General features: G+C 35.6%; 1 protein-coding gene across 1 annotated transcript; it reads right to left on the reverse strand.

Moving 5' to 3' along the window:
* Positions 1-4,024: 4,024 nt before the first annotated feature.
* On the reverse strand, positions 4,025-17,401 carry LOC127870840 (uncharacterized). The gene is made up of 8 exons (XM_052413374.1): positions 17,157-17,401; positions 16,115-16,256; positions 15,268-15,386; positions 14,484-15,114; positions 6,784-6,994; positions 5,327-5,403; positions 4,949-5,071; positions 4,025-4,554 (listed from the first exon to the last, which is right to left on the reverse strand). The coding sequence occupies exons 1-8, from the start codon at positions 17,259-17,261 to the stop codon at positions 4,352-4,354; spliced, it is 1,611 nt and encodes a 536-aa protein (XP_052269334.1). The 5' UTR covers positions 17,262-17,401; the 3' UTR covers positions 4,025-4,351.
* Positions 17,402-17,681: the final 280 nt, after the last annotated feature.

Below are 17,681 nucleotides of genomic sequence, written 5' to 3' on the forward strand. Positions count from 1 at the left end.
TGTTAGTGATTTCTTGTACTTAAAGAGTCTTGTTCACACTTTGGTAAAATGATGATTGTTTTCAAATAATTGTCATAGATTTAAAAATGAATATATACATTATGTTTAAACAAGCGAAATAACACTTCTCACTAAGAAAAATGTTAAACTTATATAAATTCATGAATGTAAAATTGTCATTCAAAACCGGTGAAATAATAAAGCGTTTTGAACACCTTACCTTGGTAATTTGGATAATAAGTGTAGTACTTAAATAGCTTTTATAATACATGAATCTATATTAAAGCTAGTGTCGCGCAGTGGTAGCGCTGTAACGTTTTCTTCCAGATAACCCTGGTTCGAATCCAGGGGAAGGCAGTATTAGTTATTCAACCTTTTTTCTTGCTTTTGTTTTTAGTTATACCTATTTAAAGGGGAAAAAAAGATTTGTTATTAAACATATTAAATGACTTTTTTTTAAATACGAAAATCTGTGAACAACTGTCTTTAAAAGTATGATTACTAATCAGCATAGTCTATAATGAAATTTAGACAATTATTAATGAGCAGTTTTAATATTCAGTATATTATCGCTTTTCACTCTCTCATGTTGAAAATTGTCTTCTTTGTTATATTTATTTCTAATCGTATAATTGTGTTTGTTAGTGGTGGTTTTATAGTACATATGTATCACATATGATATATAACGAAAATTTGTTGCAAAATATAACAGTTTATTCCTTTTCTACACATGCATGTTGAAAGTTATCTTCTTTGTAAAGTTTGAAAGGCATAATATTCATTGTTCTTGTGGTAACAATACATTTATAATAATGCATTCAATATCTCACTGAAACCTTCATATTGCACATAAAAAGGACTGGTTCTGCCCAGAAAAAAGGATTTCTAATAACAAGAAAATAATAATTATTATATAACAAACAAATAATTATGATTAACAGATATGTAGCAGAAATAAAATGCACAAGATCATTCTTCCAAATACAAGTTTTGTTGTACATACTTTAAACAATTTTGTTCTTTTGTTATGTAAATTGTCCATACGCAAATGATATCATTTTAAATACACGTTTGTATCATATATGTTTTACAATATATGTAAACCAAATCCTGTGTTTACGTTTTGTTTTTATACAGTGTGTTGATTAAAACACCAAAAATGATTAATATGTATAAAAATGAGTAATTACTCATTTTCTTATATGTTTTGTATGATCACAGAATTTTTGTTCATCGTGTGGTATTTTATGTAATTTTGGGAAACGATTCAATGTACGTGATATTTAGAAGCGTGTAATGTACCAAATGGCACAGGGACGTATCCAGACGAACTGTCCTTAAGGGGATGGGGACTTTAGATGACAACTTTAGAGCTAATCAAATAAAGATGAGAAACGCTCAAAAAGACAAGATTGTAAGATATTTTCATGCTATATTCTTAAAATGATAATTGTAATTGTCCTTTTTCGAAGGTGAACCAAACCCCATTTTTCAATGTAATAGAAATACAATGAACTGATGAAATATATTATAAGTTGACAATGTATCAAGGGAGGGACAGTGTCTGGGGGGATAAGGTCTTGGGGAATTTTATCGGAAGTGATTTCATCGGAAGGGGGGGGGGGTCGGCGAAATAATGTCCGCACATCTGGAGTCATGGTTGTTACAGTCGTGTTCTTACTCGGATGAGATATGGTGGGTCACACATTATCTCGTGCTTTTTAGTAATCGGTCATTGATCATCAGTTAACACACTACATTTGCGTTGAAATGGGATTTTTAATGTATAATTGTTGTAGGTGGTATATTGTTCAGCATGATTATACATTTGATTATATCTTCTGTAAAGTTGTAAAAGTATATGTACGTTGGTTTATAAGTTCTGATTGTTTTTTTTGCGCAATGATTGTTATTTTCTGGACGATTTCTTAAAGCTAATAAACCATCTTTAAAAACGAACACTAAAACGTTTTTCTTTATTTAGAAATGGTTATAATTATTTTTCATGAAAATACCTTAATGTTAACATACGGCTACTATATTGTTTTGAAACTAAATGCTTTATTGTTGTATATATCTTTAGAGTTTATTCGCAATGTTTGACATTTAACTTTCACAATCTTTTTACATTGAACACATATTCTCTAAATCCCCCACATAAATATACTGTTTTTCTAGTTCTGTGTTGAGATAGGAAATGGAAACAAAATATTAAAAATAATTCATACTGAAACAACATAAACTATGATATAGAATTAATTAACAAATTAACATAAAACATCTATAGTAAAGGAGAAAAGCATACTTCAAAAGAGACGTATTAAGACATTTAAACCATGGCGAAGAAAACATGTGCTTTCCCTAGATAATTAGTATACCGGAAGTTTACACAATAACGATATTGTTACATACATGTACATATATCTTAGGATTAAGAAATGTGTTTTGATGGTGACATTTACATAATTTGGGTTATTGAATCAGGTATTTGGATAAATGTGTTTCTTTATGGTATAACACTATTAGAACTTACAAGCATTAAGACGAAGTTCATTATTACGGCCCTATTCCAGTACGAAAACAAGCCCACGATTCGCTACGATTTCTCACATTTATTGAATCGGGAAGACTCGTGACAGTCTGCGATTCAGTTACGACAGTGGTACGATTGAGTTACGACGAATCGTGGGGTTCGGTTGAAGTCTTGCGAATAGGGTCGCGACTTCACAACGATGTGTAAGAATCTACTGCGACTGTACTACGAACGATGCAGATCGGTCACGACTAAGCTAGGACCTCACCGAACGCACCCATGAATTCGGCGCCAATATCTACTGATATTGATTCTAACACGGCACGCGACTTGTTTTTTTTAACAAAGAAGGAAATAAAATGTGGGTTATTCTTCAATAAATTATGGGCGGAGCTTAATAATTCGAAAATAGTTCCGAATAAATAAAAAAAAAATGCAGTAAAATGCACGTGCTTAAATCCCGCTCTTAAAGAAATTGTAAAAAAATGTAGCACGTATATAAATGTAATGAAACAACAAGTTGTATATTTGGTGATAAGTGGCATGACCACGCCTGCTAAGAATTTGTTTGTTAAGAAACGTAATTAAGAAAACATTTATAGCATGTCAGCTTTTCGGAAGAATTAACACATGTGACGTCATTTAGTTTCTATGAGGGTTGTTCTCAATGAAAGTGACGTAATTTGCAAAATATTTATGAATGAAAACGACGTCAAATGTTTGTACAATTTAATGACGTACTTTGTACTAAGAAGGGCGGAGTATTGACAAATATAGTTCACGTCCAAAAGCTTAAAGCAAATCAATCAGAATCGTGTAAGAATAGAAATAATATTTTTCTATGATGGCTTGTTGTCGAATAACCCACAGTAAGGAGTATAGATTCGTGTTATCAAAGCACTCGTGCTCCGCATTCGTGATTTAATTCCTACGCATCTTTACTCCTTACTGTGGGTTATTCGACAAAAAACATGATGGAAAAATATTATTCCTTTATCATTCTTAACAAAATCGTAACTGTTTCGTAACTCAATCGCGAGAATCTTAGCGGGCTCGCAACTCAATCGGGTGAACTCTTGAGAGTCTTGACAAAGTCGTAAATGATTCGTAGACAGATCACGTGATCACCGATTCCCCAATTGATTCACGAATTACCTAAGATTCCATTACGACGCCCAAGAACGCACTACGACACTGTTACTAGTCAACTGCGATTAAATTCAGTCTTGGAGGTCTCGGTCGAATTTAAACACGTTTAAAAACTGGCCGCGATTTTTTGGGAGCTCACGACTCGCCCGCGACTAGCTACGAAGGAGTAAGGACCTTCGCCGATTGAGTTACGAATGTCCCCGACCTCAAAATATTGGAAATCGGGACAAATCGTGGGAAATCGGGTCGTAGTGGAATACCCCTATTAATCCATTGATTTTCCGACCTGCAATGAAAGGCGATTTGATGTAACGTACGTAGTAGACTAAGAAACCAAAATAATTTACAGGACAGAACATACAGTTTATTGATTATTTAAACAAGTGAAGCTCATCGTCAAATACATACACAAACTAAGACAAAATATAAGCTGGTTATTTTAAATGATAGATAGTTAACGCCTTCAAGTTTTTGGTAAAGCATAATTGTGCGACAAAAAAAGAACAACCACTCAGAGATGATAATAACGTAAATGCATGCAGGTTTCAAAAACGACATACACTTCAAAATATTTTAATGTGTAATAATAATTGTTAAATAATTGTCGGCCGTTCATAGAAATATGAAAGATTTTCATGTAAATAGTTGTTTTTACTCTGTTATTCATCATCACGGAGCTGGATTTACCAGCTGCAAAGAGTGCACGTGTCGCAGGTTGGTCACTTCCGAGAAGCGCACCTCACACGTGTCGGGGTTAACGCCCACTATAAAGTCCGCCTCACTGTACATCACGCGCAGCACGTGGTAGAGAAACCCGTCCGGATTACTGGAGCCCTGGAACACCGAGCCGCCGTAGTAGCGCTGGAATATGCCTGAAAACAGACACGCGCATGCGAAGATATTGTTCACGTGTGTCACTATTTGACGATAAAATTAATTGTACACGAATAGTTTTAGTGTTGGTATCAATACAAATTAGCAAGGGTTGTGTACACGAATGCGGTAAAAAAACAACTCATTTTTAAATTATTCAATTATTATGCTTCAAATGTTTAGAAAAACAATGTTTGACCAACAGACTGGCGCAACGTTTAACAAAGAATTAATTTATTATTTTTCAAAGTGAAACTACAATTATATGTTATCAAGTTTCTAAATTGTATCGTCTACCTGTTTACCATCCACATTTTATGAGTTATGAAGAAAAACTGATGTTGCTAGCTACAAGAAGGTTATAACGTAAGAGTTAACTGCTCTGCGTCCTACCCTTTGGCGCGATGTCACACTGCTTTGTAACCGTCCCATACATGGTATCCACGGCAACCAGTGACCACGCCCACTCGTGACCGGAGTCCGCCCACAGGCCCGGGGAGAAGGCGTACATGGACTCTGGAATGTCGTGTAAAGCTTATAGTGAAGGTATATTACGCCATTAAGGATCGCATAGATAAAACATTGGCCCTATTTGCATAAAATTGTCACAATTGCAATCAACTTAAAATATGTTTTCTGTTTGATCTACTGCGTTCTTTTTGTGTTAATTGTGATAACCTCAAAATATTGATTGTTGAAGAACATAATTTGATAAATTAAATATGTTTGACCTTAAATCTCAGAAATGACATCAGTTTGCGTCCATCTTACCTCCACCATTCGGGTAAGAATGCATTGACATGAACGTGTATTCACTGACATCGAGCACAACATCCCTTATAAATTGTCTGCAAATAAACATGTTAAGTTTACTCAAAACTCGCGTTAAACATCCAACATATATTTATGTTTGCATTATGTTATATAAAAACATGATAAATAAAATATAATAAAGCTTTGCAACAGGTCATTTATGCATCCTTAAAATTTTTATTTTCATTCATATATACCCATATTTCAAACTCACTGTTAATAAAAACGTTCAAACGCCTTACCCATGGACAAGTTTCTGCCATCAACAACTACGCTAAACGAAGTGCACATATAAAACCATCGACGTTTGTTGTCCTTAAATAACCGCTTAATTGATCAAATATTTTGTAACTCTTTTTGAGACAGTCGTTAAGTCAATGTCATAGAGAGTAATAGGTTAGTGCTGATTATTTACTCGCCAATGCTCGTTCTTTTTGTTTTCTAAGCCTCGCATGATAAACCTGATCTATAATCAAAACTAACCTATTATTCTATTTATCCCACTTTTTATTCAGTAACCTTTTTATTTAAACAAAATTAGTTTAACTGGGTAATTTCGAGTTTTCATGAGTGTTTGTCGTACTTTGATAATGACTGTAGTGTAACCAAGGTTAGTGTATTACTCCGCGTTCCAAAAATAACCGCTGATCAAATAATCACTTTTTAAAATCAGAATATCGTTCTGTGACAAAGAGTCGTGCGTCATTAATTACAATTTTATTCATATTGATTTGTAAATCATAAAGTTTTATAACATCAATTTAACATTTAGTTGTTATATACAATGAACTACATTTGTTTACAACGTAGCCTAACAACGTAGCACGTGCCGTTATAGATGGCATTTAATAAACTGGGCTTTAATCAACCGAATTTGCTGTAAAAGTTGGATAAAACCTATTATGTCATATTAATAAGATTTATTGGACACTTTCCTCTACTTCCTCTTAAAAAAATTGCAACGCATTTATGTAGCCTACTTAGTCAGTAAACTAAGTAATTTAGATAGATAAAAAATCTACACCCGCTATCACAACGTTCGTGTCCTCAGCGCCGCAAACACACATATTTGATGTTGACGCCATGTATAACATTTTCATCAACTCATAAATTAAACACACCAAACATGTAAACCCGTGAGTTAGGTTTATGACGTCACAATAACCGCTTACAAACCAAACCTTAAAAATCCGGTGTGAAATTGAAGTCTTCGCCTCCCCCGTAAACAAGATCAAACCTTTGCAATCCGTTCGTGTCCTTAACTCGTATCCGAATTCAATGATTGCATATCCTTACTTAACTCCGACAGCGTTCAACAGATTCTGCATCCGAATACTGGCGACGCAATGACTTTTTTTTAAAGTAGAACTAAACAAAAGTCAATCATGGCACATTGTTTCTCGTCTTGAACTTACCCGTGATGCAGATCAAACACGTAGATCCGGGTGAAAAGCAAATTGGGCTCATTTTCGTTGCCCATGAGCGCGAACACGTCCCTATAGTTGTAGCTGTTCATTTCTGTCTCTAGCCATTGGAAGTTCACAAACTGATCCTGGGAGATCGGAAGGATGGCGCGCTTTGTGTATAAGCCGCCGATCTCTAATGTCCCCACCTCGAAGATAAAGTCTTAAACAAAAATAGAGAATACTAGATTAGAGTCATTTTGTACATTTGTACATTTAATCCGACGAGATGAAGAAAACTTAAAGTGATATTATGTAGTATCTAACAGTATATGCAATGTTTATGGGTGTCTATCGCAACCCTTGTTTATTTTTGGTGTTTTCACTTCATATACACTTATATTTGTTAATGCAGCATCAGCATACTAAACAATATACCGGAAATAGAAAAATAAAGCATTTGAATATCAACCGTACTTTCGTTTTGAAAACTGACGACAGAAATGATTCGATTAACGATGTGAGTCTAAATGTAGTTTTCATGCAGATTCGTTCATACGACACAAAGACACACTTTTGTTTTACGGATCATTTCGGCTTAGAGGACTGGGTGAGTCATGTTAACTATCGAATATAATAAATTGTTTTTATTAACAACTGGTAGCAAGATAATTGGTCAGTTACCACATTTTAACTAACTCTTTTGACCTGTAAATTCTTTTCATCTCAATTCAACAATGAAAAATACCCATAATATCACTTTAACACGGCGAGGCTTGATTTGAAATATCTTAATTCAACACATGTCTAAATGTAGTTTTCATGCAGATTCGTTCATACGACACAAAGACACACTTTTGTTTTACGGATCATTTCGGCTTAGAGGACTGGGTGAGTCATGTTAACTATCGAATATAATATATTGTTTTTATTAACAACTGGTAGCAAGATAATTGGTCAGTTACCACATTTTAACTAACTCTTTTGACCTGTAAATTCTTTTCAGCTCAATTCAACAATGAAAAATACCCATAATATCACTTTAACACGGCGAGGCTTGATTTGAAATATCTTAATTCAACACATGTCTAAATTTTAAAAACTTTGGAATTTGTATATGAAATTAAAGAAAAAATGAATGAGGATCTGCATACAGTTTAACGCGTTTAATTATGGCTAGCGGTTCGACGCATAATCTCAAGAAACTAGGTTTCTCATGAGAACCTAGGTTTTCAAATGAGAACCAAGCTTCTTGTGAAAACCTAGGATACCAAACGAGAACTTAAGTTCTTAGAATGAAAACCTAGGTTCTCATGAGAACCTAGGTCCCCATGAGAACTTAGGTTCTCATGAGATACCTGGTTTCTTGGGATTTCATAAACCTAGTTTCTCATGAGAACCTAGGTTCTCATGAGAAACCTAGTTTCTTGGGATTATGCGTCGAACCGCTTGCCATGAACAACTCTTACCTAAACATAGGTATAGAGCACTAATGCGTTTTTCCGGCATAGCTGTTCTACCCAGCTTTTCACCTTAAATGACTTTTACACAACATAAGTATTGATGCAAAGCATCAAAGGGCGTCGGGAATTTCAATATAAAAGGAACTCAATGAAGTTACGGGGAACGATTTTTTTCTACAGTTGTTTCCAATTGCTTAGTACACGCTGGTGGCATATGTGTAGAATGATTAGCAATAGACGTTTAACAGTGAATGTTACTCCCCAAGAACATTTTTTGAACAATGTTCAGACAATGCTAAGTAATATTCAACGAACCCTGTAGGAAACTTCTCGAGAAATGAAATTAGTAAATTAATCGGTCGACATTGGTCTGAACACGTTAATAAAAAATTGAACTGTTTATGAAATACATCTTTAATTGTAAATATTATTTTGAGACTAAAAACTGAAACAAATTCAGATCAATCGTTACATAATACATTGTTACAGCATTGAATGAGTTTCAGATATTCAGTTCCCTTGTTCGGGCCTCAAACGACTGAACGGTACAGTTTTCTATTTTAAGAATGTCTGTGATATAGTAAGCAATCATTATGGTATAAATAAAAGTTTTATCTCTATTGATAATGTGTAATAATGTATTATTCAATCGTAAGATATCGGCAACACTGAGAGAAAAACTTATGCACTAAAGACTTTGCAAAAATATTTCAATAACTTGAGATATCTGCAAAAATAAAGTTCTTAACGGCGTGTTTTCATTCTGTCCAGCCCGTGTGTAATCATATGTGAATCCAATTGATCCTGTGCCCTGAATAATATGTGTCCCGTATTCCAAACGAGCAAGTTTACGCCGTCCGACGCGTAATTCTGAAAACCTAGGTTCTCATGAGAACCTAGGTTCTCATAATGAGAACCTACGTTCTCATAATGAGAACATAGTTTCTCATTATGAGAATTTAAGTTCTTTGAAAACCTAGGTTCTCAGAGAACCTATGGTTCCCAAATGAAAACCACGGATATGGCAAAGAGTTCGACGCATATTCTTAAGAAACTAGGTTTTTCATGAGAACCTAGGTTCTCACTTGAAAACTTGGGTTCTTGAAGCCATGTGCAATCTTCAGGCGAGAACCTAGGTTCTCATTCTGAGAACCTAGGTTCTCACGAGAAACCTATTTTCTTGGGATTATGCGTCGAACCGCTTGCCATATTTAATCGTCTACAAGTTTGCACTGCATTTTACCTTTAACCTGAGTGAAAGGCTAAACTAAGTAGTACGCTATGTACATGAAGTAGCAGTGTAAAGGCTGGAAGGCATGTAAAGCACAAATTTACACCACACTCAGAGTTTCTTTCTACGGAATCATTTAGCTGAAGAATAAATAAACAAAGAGAAACTTCAGTTGCATCTGCGGGAGATCATTTTGGTCGTCACTACTAGTGTTTAAGGCAAGTGACCAATCGACACATGACAAAAGCACATGATAAATGAAAGCAACACTGAATTAAACAGCCACGGGTTATTTGTGGTTCTTCAGCTTTGGACTAAGGTATTCCAGTGTTGTTGTTTTTAGCTCACCTGATTGCTCAGGTGAGCTTTTGTGACCGGTCTTAGTCCGTCGTATGTCCGTCCGTCCGTTAACATTTGCTCGTAAACACTCTATAGGCCACATTTCTTGTCCCATCTTCATGAAACTTGGTCAGATGCTTTGTCCCAATGATATCTCGGCCGAGTTCGAAACTGGGTTGTGCCGGGTCAAAAACTAGGTCACTAGGTCAAAAAAAAGAAAAATCTTGTAAACACTGTAGAAGTCACATTTCATGCCCAATCTTCATGTAACTTTGTCAAAATGTTTATCTTAACGATATCTTGGTTGAGTTCATAAGTGGTTCCGATCCGTTAAAAAACATGGCCGCCAGTGGGCGGGGCAGTTTTCCTTATTTGGCTTTAGAGAAACCTTGTAAACACTCTAGACGTCACAATTTTTGCCCAATCATCATGAAAGTTGGTCAAAACGTTGGCTCAATTGATGTCTCGGACGAGTTTGAAAATGGTCGAGATCGGTGAAAAAACATGGCCGCCAGTGGGCGGGGCATTTTTCTCTATATGCATATAGTGGCAGTTTTCCCTATTTCGCTATAGAAAAACCTTGTAAACACTCTAGAAGTCACACTTTTTGCCCAATCATCATGCAAGTATGTCAAAACATTGGTTTTATTGATATCTCGGACGACTTTGAAAATGGTCGGGATCGGTGAAAAAACATGGCCGCCAGTGGGCGGGGCATTGTTCTCTATATGTATATAGTGAAAACATGTGAACACAGTAGAAGTCACATTTTTTGCCAAATTTTCATGAAATTTGCTCAGAACATTTGTTTCCTTGATACGAGAGTTAAGTTCAAAAATGGTTCCGGTCAGTTGAATAACATGGCTGCTGGGATGGGGGCAGTTTTCTCATTATTCCCCCCCCCCCTTTCGAAGAAGAGGGGGTATATTGTTTTGCTCATGTCGGTCCGTCCGTCCACCAGATGGTTTCCGGATGATAACTCAAGAGCGCTTATGCCAAGGATCATGAAACTTCATACGTACATTGATCATGACTCGCAGATGACCCCTATTGATTTTCAGGTCACTAGGTCAAAGGTCAAGGTCACGATGACCCGAAATAGTTAAATGGTTTCCGGATGATAACTCAAGAGCGCTTATGCATAGGATCATGAAACTTCATAGATACATTGATCATGACTCGCAGATGACCCCTATTGATTTTCAGGTCACTAGGTCAAAGGTCAAGTCACGGTGACCCAAAGCTGTAAAATGGTGTCCGGATGATAACTCAAGAACGCTTATGCCTAGGATCATGAAACTTCATAGATACATTGATCATGACTCGCAGATGACCCCTATTGATTTTCAGGTCACTAGGTCAAAGGTCAAGTCACGGCGACCCAAAGCTGTAAAATGGTTTCCGGATGATAACACAAGAACGCTTATGCCTAGGATCATGAAACTTCATAGATACATTGATCATGACTCGCAGATAACCCCTATTGATTTTCAGGTCACTAGGTCAAAGGTCAAGGTCACGGTGATCCGAAATAGTTAAATTATTTTCGGATGATAACTCAAGAACGCTTATGCCTATGATCATGAAACTTCATAGGTACATTGATCATGACTTGAAGATGACCCCTATTGATTTTCAGGTCACTAGGTCATAGGTCAAGGTCACGGTGACTTGATTTTTTTTTTGTGATATGATACTTTATTTACCTCGTCCATAGGTATGTGCAGGTCGAGGTCATCCTGCTCCATACCGTACATACATTTTTGTGTTAGTATGAGTAAACATTAGTCAATTGTTAGAATATAACATCCTTATACATACATATACACTATACCATTTGCACATGTTTAAACATCTTAAAAAAGCAAATAAAGTATATTATAAAAAAAAGGAAGAGCAAATGCAATGTTAGGATAAGCATATGCACAAACTATGTTCATTGTGGAAGTATAGAAACATCGGACAAGTGACATTTTATTAAGTTTTTTCAAATGGTTGATTGTGGAGTTTTTAAAAGATAAATAATATTCATATTATGATATTGGTTCAGCAAACAAACTTACAATTGCCCAAGAATGTAGTTCTGTTTCATGACACTTAACAGTGTTTTGGATTTTGAAAGACAAAGTCAGGCTCATTGTAAGCCCTTGTATGGATGAAATTATCCCCTTTCTCTGACAATGGTATATATATTTTTTCAATTCTAGCATAAGAATATTTATATCAGTCATATTACTTTTTGTACTTCCCAATATCATTGTTTTACAACTTATTTCTGAGTGTTTTTGCACATTATGTGCACTTAAACATTCAACAACATAATTCACAATTCTTTGTGTAAAACAGCAATCACAAAACAGATGTTTTATAGTTTCCTCATTTTCGTTACAAAAAGTACACATGTTATCTTGCAAAATGTTCATTTTATACAATAGAGATTAAGTTCCTAGGATTCTATGTATTATTCTTGTTTGAAACCATTGAGTGTAAGTATTTTTGGAAATATTAAATACGAGACTATGTACTTTTTTCCATTCGATATTGTTGAAAAATGTATTCCACTTATTTTGGCAAGTCGGTATATCAGAATTGATAATAAAAGTTTTATAAACATTTTGGTTTGGGTTTTGCGTAAAAACTATGTTACTCAAGTAAGACGATATAAATGCACATTCTGTATTTGGCTTTTTAATAACTTGGAAGTCAGAATGACTGAGAAAAATCTTCACAGTTCTAATCAATCCTTCATAAAATAAGAAGTTGATTTTTGTGCTAATATAATTCTCTAAAATAGATTGTTGTAAAAATTGTCCAGAGGTGTTTACAATATCCCTAACAAATCGAATTCCATTGTCATACATGAATTTATTATATATACTACGAAGACCTATTTAAAATTGTGGTTATAAAATAAAGTCATGTTAAGTATATCTTCACATTTGCAAACAACTTTCTTACTGATATACATAATGTGGCATGTAAGAACATCTTTCCAAAAACTATTCTTTATTACTTAACAAATTTTCTCAGCATAGTCTTTTCCTAAATTCATCATTTTTTTAACATCAAATATTGAATAAACAAGTTGAAAACATTTTCCAGTGCACAAGACAATTTTTCTTATCCATGTAAGTTTCATAGTGTTTTCAAATGCATATACATCTATCATAGATATTCCTCCCTCCTCAAAAGATTGAATTGCAATACTATGCTTGATTTTCGCAGGGCCATCCCAGACAAAATTATGGAACATGGTATTAATTTGTTTCAATATTTTCTCTCCTGGGCTAGGAAGGGAGAAAAATAAGTGAGTAAATAGGGGAAGTAATAAAGATTTTATGACAGTTATTTTTCATAGGGTAGTTAAATTTCTTCTATTCCAAAAGTGTATAGTATTTTGTAATTTAGTAATTTTATTTGTGAAGTTTATATCTATCATTCTATTTAAATCAATATCAAATAGAATTCCTAGAACTTTAAATTGAGTTGTACCCCAAACTAGTTTGTATTTTGTTTTTATGGATTGTGTACTGTACTTTTTGGAGCCAATCCATATTAAATTTATTTTGTCGTAATTTATTTTCAATCCAGAATATAATGCAAAGTCATGTAAAAGATCAAGAGTAGCATTGAGTGAAGCTTCTGTGCCATCTAAAAAAAGTGATGTGTCATCAGCAAACTGAGAGATTTTATATTCAGTGCTATCAATTTCAATTCCTTTGATAGTATTGGAATGCCGTATTTTAATTGCTAAGATTTCAGCGCATAGAATAAAAATGTATGAGCTGATGGGGTCCCCTTGTCACGGTGACTTGAAATAGTAAAATGGTTTCTGGATGATCACTCAAGAACGCTTTTGCCTAGGATCATGAAACTTCATAGGTACAATGATCATGACTCGCAGATGACCCCTATTGATTTTCAGGTCACTAGGTCAAAGGTCAAGGTCACGGTGACCTGAAATAGTAAAATGGTATCTGGAATATAACTCAAGAACGCTTATGCCTAGGTTCACGAAACTTCATAGGTATATTGATCATGACTCGCAGATGACCCCTATCGATTATCAGGTCACTAGGTCAAAGGTCAAGGTCACAGTGCCAAAAAACGTATTCACACAATGGCTGACAAGGTCACGGTGACTCAACTTAGAAAAATGGTTTCCGGATGATAACTCAAGAATGCTTACGCCTGGGATCATGAAACATCATAGGTACATTGATCATGACTCGCAGATGAAATAATGATGAAACTTGACCAGGATGTTTGTCTGGACAATATCTAGGTCAGGTTTGACATTTGGTAAAGATTGAATGAACCGACTCCTCTCAGGTGAGCGAACTAGGGACATCTTGGCCCTCTTGTTAAAATTTAATCATGGGTATGTTTTTGTTTTTTACGAAAGGAGATTGTTTTACAAAGAGAGAGAAGCCTTTAAATTCCACTGAAAACTGTGTAGATAACATGCATGATGAACCTCAATGGAGAGAACTTAATATTAAGTTAACTTATGATAAACGTGGCATTTTTCCATTTGGAACTACGCGGACATTTTTTGTAACTTATACTCTAATGATCAAGATTTCCACACATTTTTTGGTAAAGTCGTTTTACAAAATAATTGTGTTTAAAAATTTAACAGTATTGTGTTATTGAAAGGTATATAAACAATATATTACCATCATCATTTGGCACAATTCGGAACGCCGCATACAGCTTGTCTTTGTACCACGACAACCCATTAATAGGGATCCCGTCGTCCTTAAATATGCCAGACGTCTGTACCAGAGATCCGTTCTGCGAGCCAATGCTATAGACGATCGTTGCCGCATCCTCGCGTGACGAAGCAGCGTCGTGGACCAGAATCGTCGTCGTGTTTCTACCGTTGTCAATGGCAACCACTTCATCTAGCATGAACTTATTGTCTTGACCACCAGATGGGTCATCAATTCCAAAGGCAAAGCTGTTCAATATCTGAGTAGCACCAGTGGTCACGGAGACCGATATATAATTGCTTCTATGGGGCTGGAACGGATTGTAGGCAAAACCGTACAATTTTGTGTCCTCCATTTTCAGATTGGATTTGTACTTTTGTCCGTAGTAGTTCTTCAGTTTCAACGCTCTCTTCAGAGGTACAAGTTTCTGCTTGTCAGTCTTGCTTTCGGCGGACAAATATTTTAGAGTGTCTATTTTCTTCGCCCCTTTGGAGATTTTAATGTCCGCGCACTGTAGGAATGGGTCCTCACCAGGTTTATGTGCGTCGTAACGTGCCCGGATGACGCAGTGGTCGCATTCCATTCCAGGGAGTTTCTACAATTAACATGATTTATTCCATTATACTCACAATTTAGTTTTGCGTATACTCACAATGATATCCGTGACGTTTTGTGTATACTCACAATAAAATCCGTGCAGTTTCGTGTATACTCACAATGATATCCGTGCAGTTGTGTGTATACTCACAATGACAGCCGTGTAGTTTTGCTGGTAGTCCTGTGCGTGCACGTACGGGTCTGTGACCACGGTCAGTGTGGTAAAACTCGTGTTCTCGGGGCTTGAGGCGATGGACAGATCCATGTAGCCTGCAGCGGAAACAGTGGCGTTTATTGCAGCAAAAATTAAGTCATTTAAAATTTAGTTAGTTTAATTTAAACCGTTGTATTTCAGCTCTATTGGATCGAAAGCCATAGACATAAGACACTCTCCACTGTGATTTTTCTTTGGAGAACCACTGCATGGTGTCTTGAGAGAAGATCAAGAGACCGCTCCCACAGTGGTAATCGAACCTCTATCCCCTGATCGTATGGCGAATATCAAATCTACTACACCAACATAACCTTGTTTAATTTGAATTTATTTAATAACATTCATGCACTAAGAAGAAAGCGAAATGTAGGGAGTTTACAGAAACTTGCCCAATTATATTTTAGTATATGTAGTATTAATAAATTGATCGACGTAGCGGTTACAAGATGAACACATGCTTGCGATCAAAACAATCTTCATTGAAACTGTATAAACGTTGTTTTTTTCGTGAGAACTCGTGTCATTGTGAAATGGATTGTATTGTGTTCGATGAATATGGACTTTAAACTGAGTATTTAAACTGATGGGTGCATCATAAATAGTCGCAACACTTTGAACTGTATTTAATGTGCTAATCACAAATATTTGTTTATCAAATAGAAGGTGTTAACTGGAAAGTGTCGTCCCAGATTAGCATGTGCAGTCCGCTTTACGCACATGCATTTTGCCCAATTTTCACAGAACAAGACATATGTAACAACTGTTCATGCTTCAAGCCACGTGCCTGGAAATCCAGGCTCGTAGTGGTTGAAATTCTGCTGCCACCGGAAGAAGACGTTCTGGCCGGGCGCGTACACCTCTACCGGGTTCTGCACGGGCTGGCCTCCGCACGGTAGCGCGTGCCGGAAACACGTCGGGCTGCCAGACTAATATGCAACGTATATGTTAAAGGTTATTTATCAAATATGATCGAATGTTGCACAAAAATCGACCAAAAACAAATCAAGGGTATATACACAAGTAGGGTCGCTTGGGTAAGTAAAAATACACATTTTTTACGCCTTAGTTAAAAAAATAATTATCAATTTATTGTTCTTATCGGCTTATCAAATGCGGTATGGAGTCGGATGAGTAAGAATCACACTTCGATGACGTTAGTGTGTAATGTATGAAATAAGATCGCATCGGAAATGTAGCATGCGTGTCATGTTATAATAGCATTGATTGTAATTAGTAGAAGGAATGATATGAAAAAGACACAAACATGAACAAAGCCCGAACTCCGTTTTCTCTTCCATTTAATAGTACGGTATCCGAGGTAAATTCAATATAAACAAGCGATGTGTTTGTGAAACACTATGTCCCTAGATATTTGACCTTTGACCTTGAAGGATGACCTTGATCTTTCACCACTCAAAATGTGCAGCTCCATGAGGTACACTAGCATGTCAAATATCAAGTTGCTAGCTTCAATATTGCAAAAGTGACATTAAACGAGCGATTTCGACCCATATATTTGACCTTGAAGGATGACCTTGACCATGACCTTTCACTACTCAAAATGTGCAGCTCCATGAGATACACATGCATGCCAAATATGAAGTTGCTATATTCAATATTGCAAAAGTTATGGCAAATGTTAAAGTTGGAGTTAACCAACAGACCAACAGACCATTAGACAGGGAAAAAACAATATGTCACCCACTATAGTGGTGGGAGACATAAAAAAATTTGTTAGACATCTTGGCTTCAATAATGGCGGAAACAAATGCAATTTTTAACCGTTGATTTTGGTAATTGGGTATATTTCAGACCAAGAAACTTACCGCAAATACATCCAGAGCCCCTCTTTGCCTGGGAGATATAAGGCACAAGTGTCCAGAAGTATGCGCCATACATAGGGCTAAAATCCAGGCTTGCACACAAGACATGCTGAGAGAATTTAAGAACTACCTGTTAGCAAACACTTTAATCTTTCAATAAGATATTTGTACTTAGACCATTATTTGTTAAAATGTTTGATGTTCTGTAAATAAGACATTATCAGCTACATTTTAAAGTTCTCATAATCGCTTTCATCTATTAAAGGGTCAAGTGAATTACAAATGAATTAATGTTCATGTTAATGTAATTTTAGGATTACTGTTACAGAATATATCGAATATAGGTTAAAAATCATATTTGGAAATTATAGAAATTGTTTTATCATATTAGATGTGTTTACTGCAAATAACGGATTGAAATAGGTATTGCTATGCTGATCAAATAAAAGATGTGGTATTGTAGTGAGGGACCAATAGTTACTCTAATTAATTATGATACGGTATGATATTACTGTAATATTTGGTTAT

The sequence above is a fragment of the Dreissena polymorpha genome, chromosome 3 (genome assembly GCF_020536995.1).
Source record: "Dreissena polymorpha isolate Duluth1 chromosome 3, UMN_Dpol_1.0, whole genome shotgun sequence".
Classification (NCBI taxonomy): domain Eukaryota; kingdom Metazoa; phylum Mollusca; class Bivalvia; order Myida; family Dreissenidae; genus Dreissena; species Dreissena polymorpha.

Excerpts from the sequence above, each read along its gene's own strand:
- LOC127870840 (XM_052413374.1), bottom strand. The coding sequence starts at position 17,261 with ATGTCTTGTGTGCAAGCCTGGATTTTAGCCCTATGTATGGCGCATACT. Across the intron at positions 16,257-17,156 it reads GGGCTCTGGATGTATTTGCG|TCTGGCAGCCCGACGTGTTT; the intron begins GTAAGTTTCTTG and ends GTTGCATATTAG. Across the intron at positions 15,115-15,267 it reads AAAACTACACGGCTGTCATT|AAACTCCCTGGAATGGAATG; the intron begins GTGAGTATACAC and ends TGTTAATTGTAG.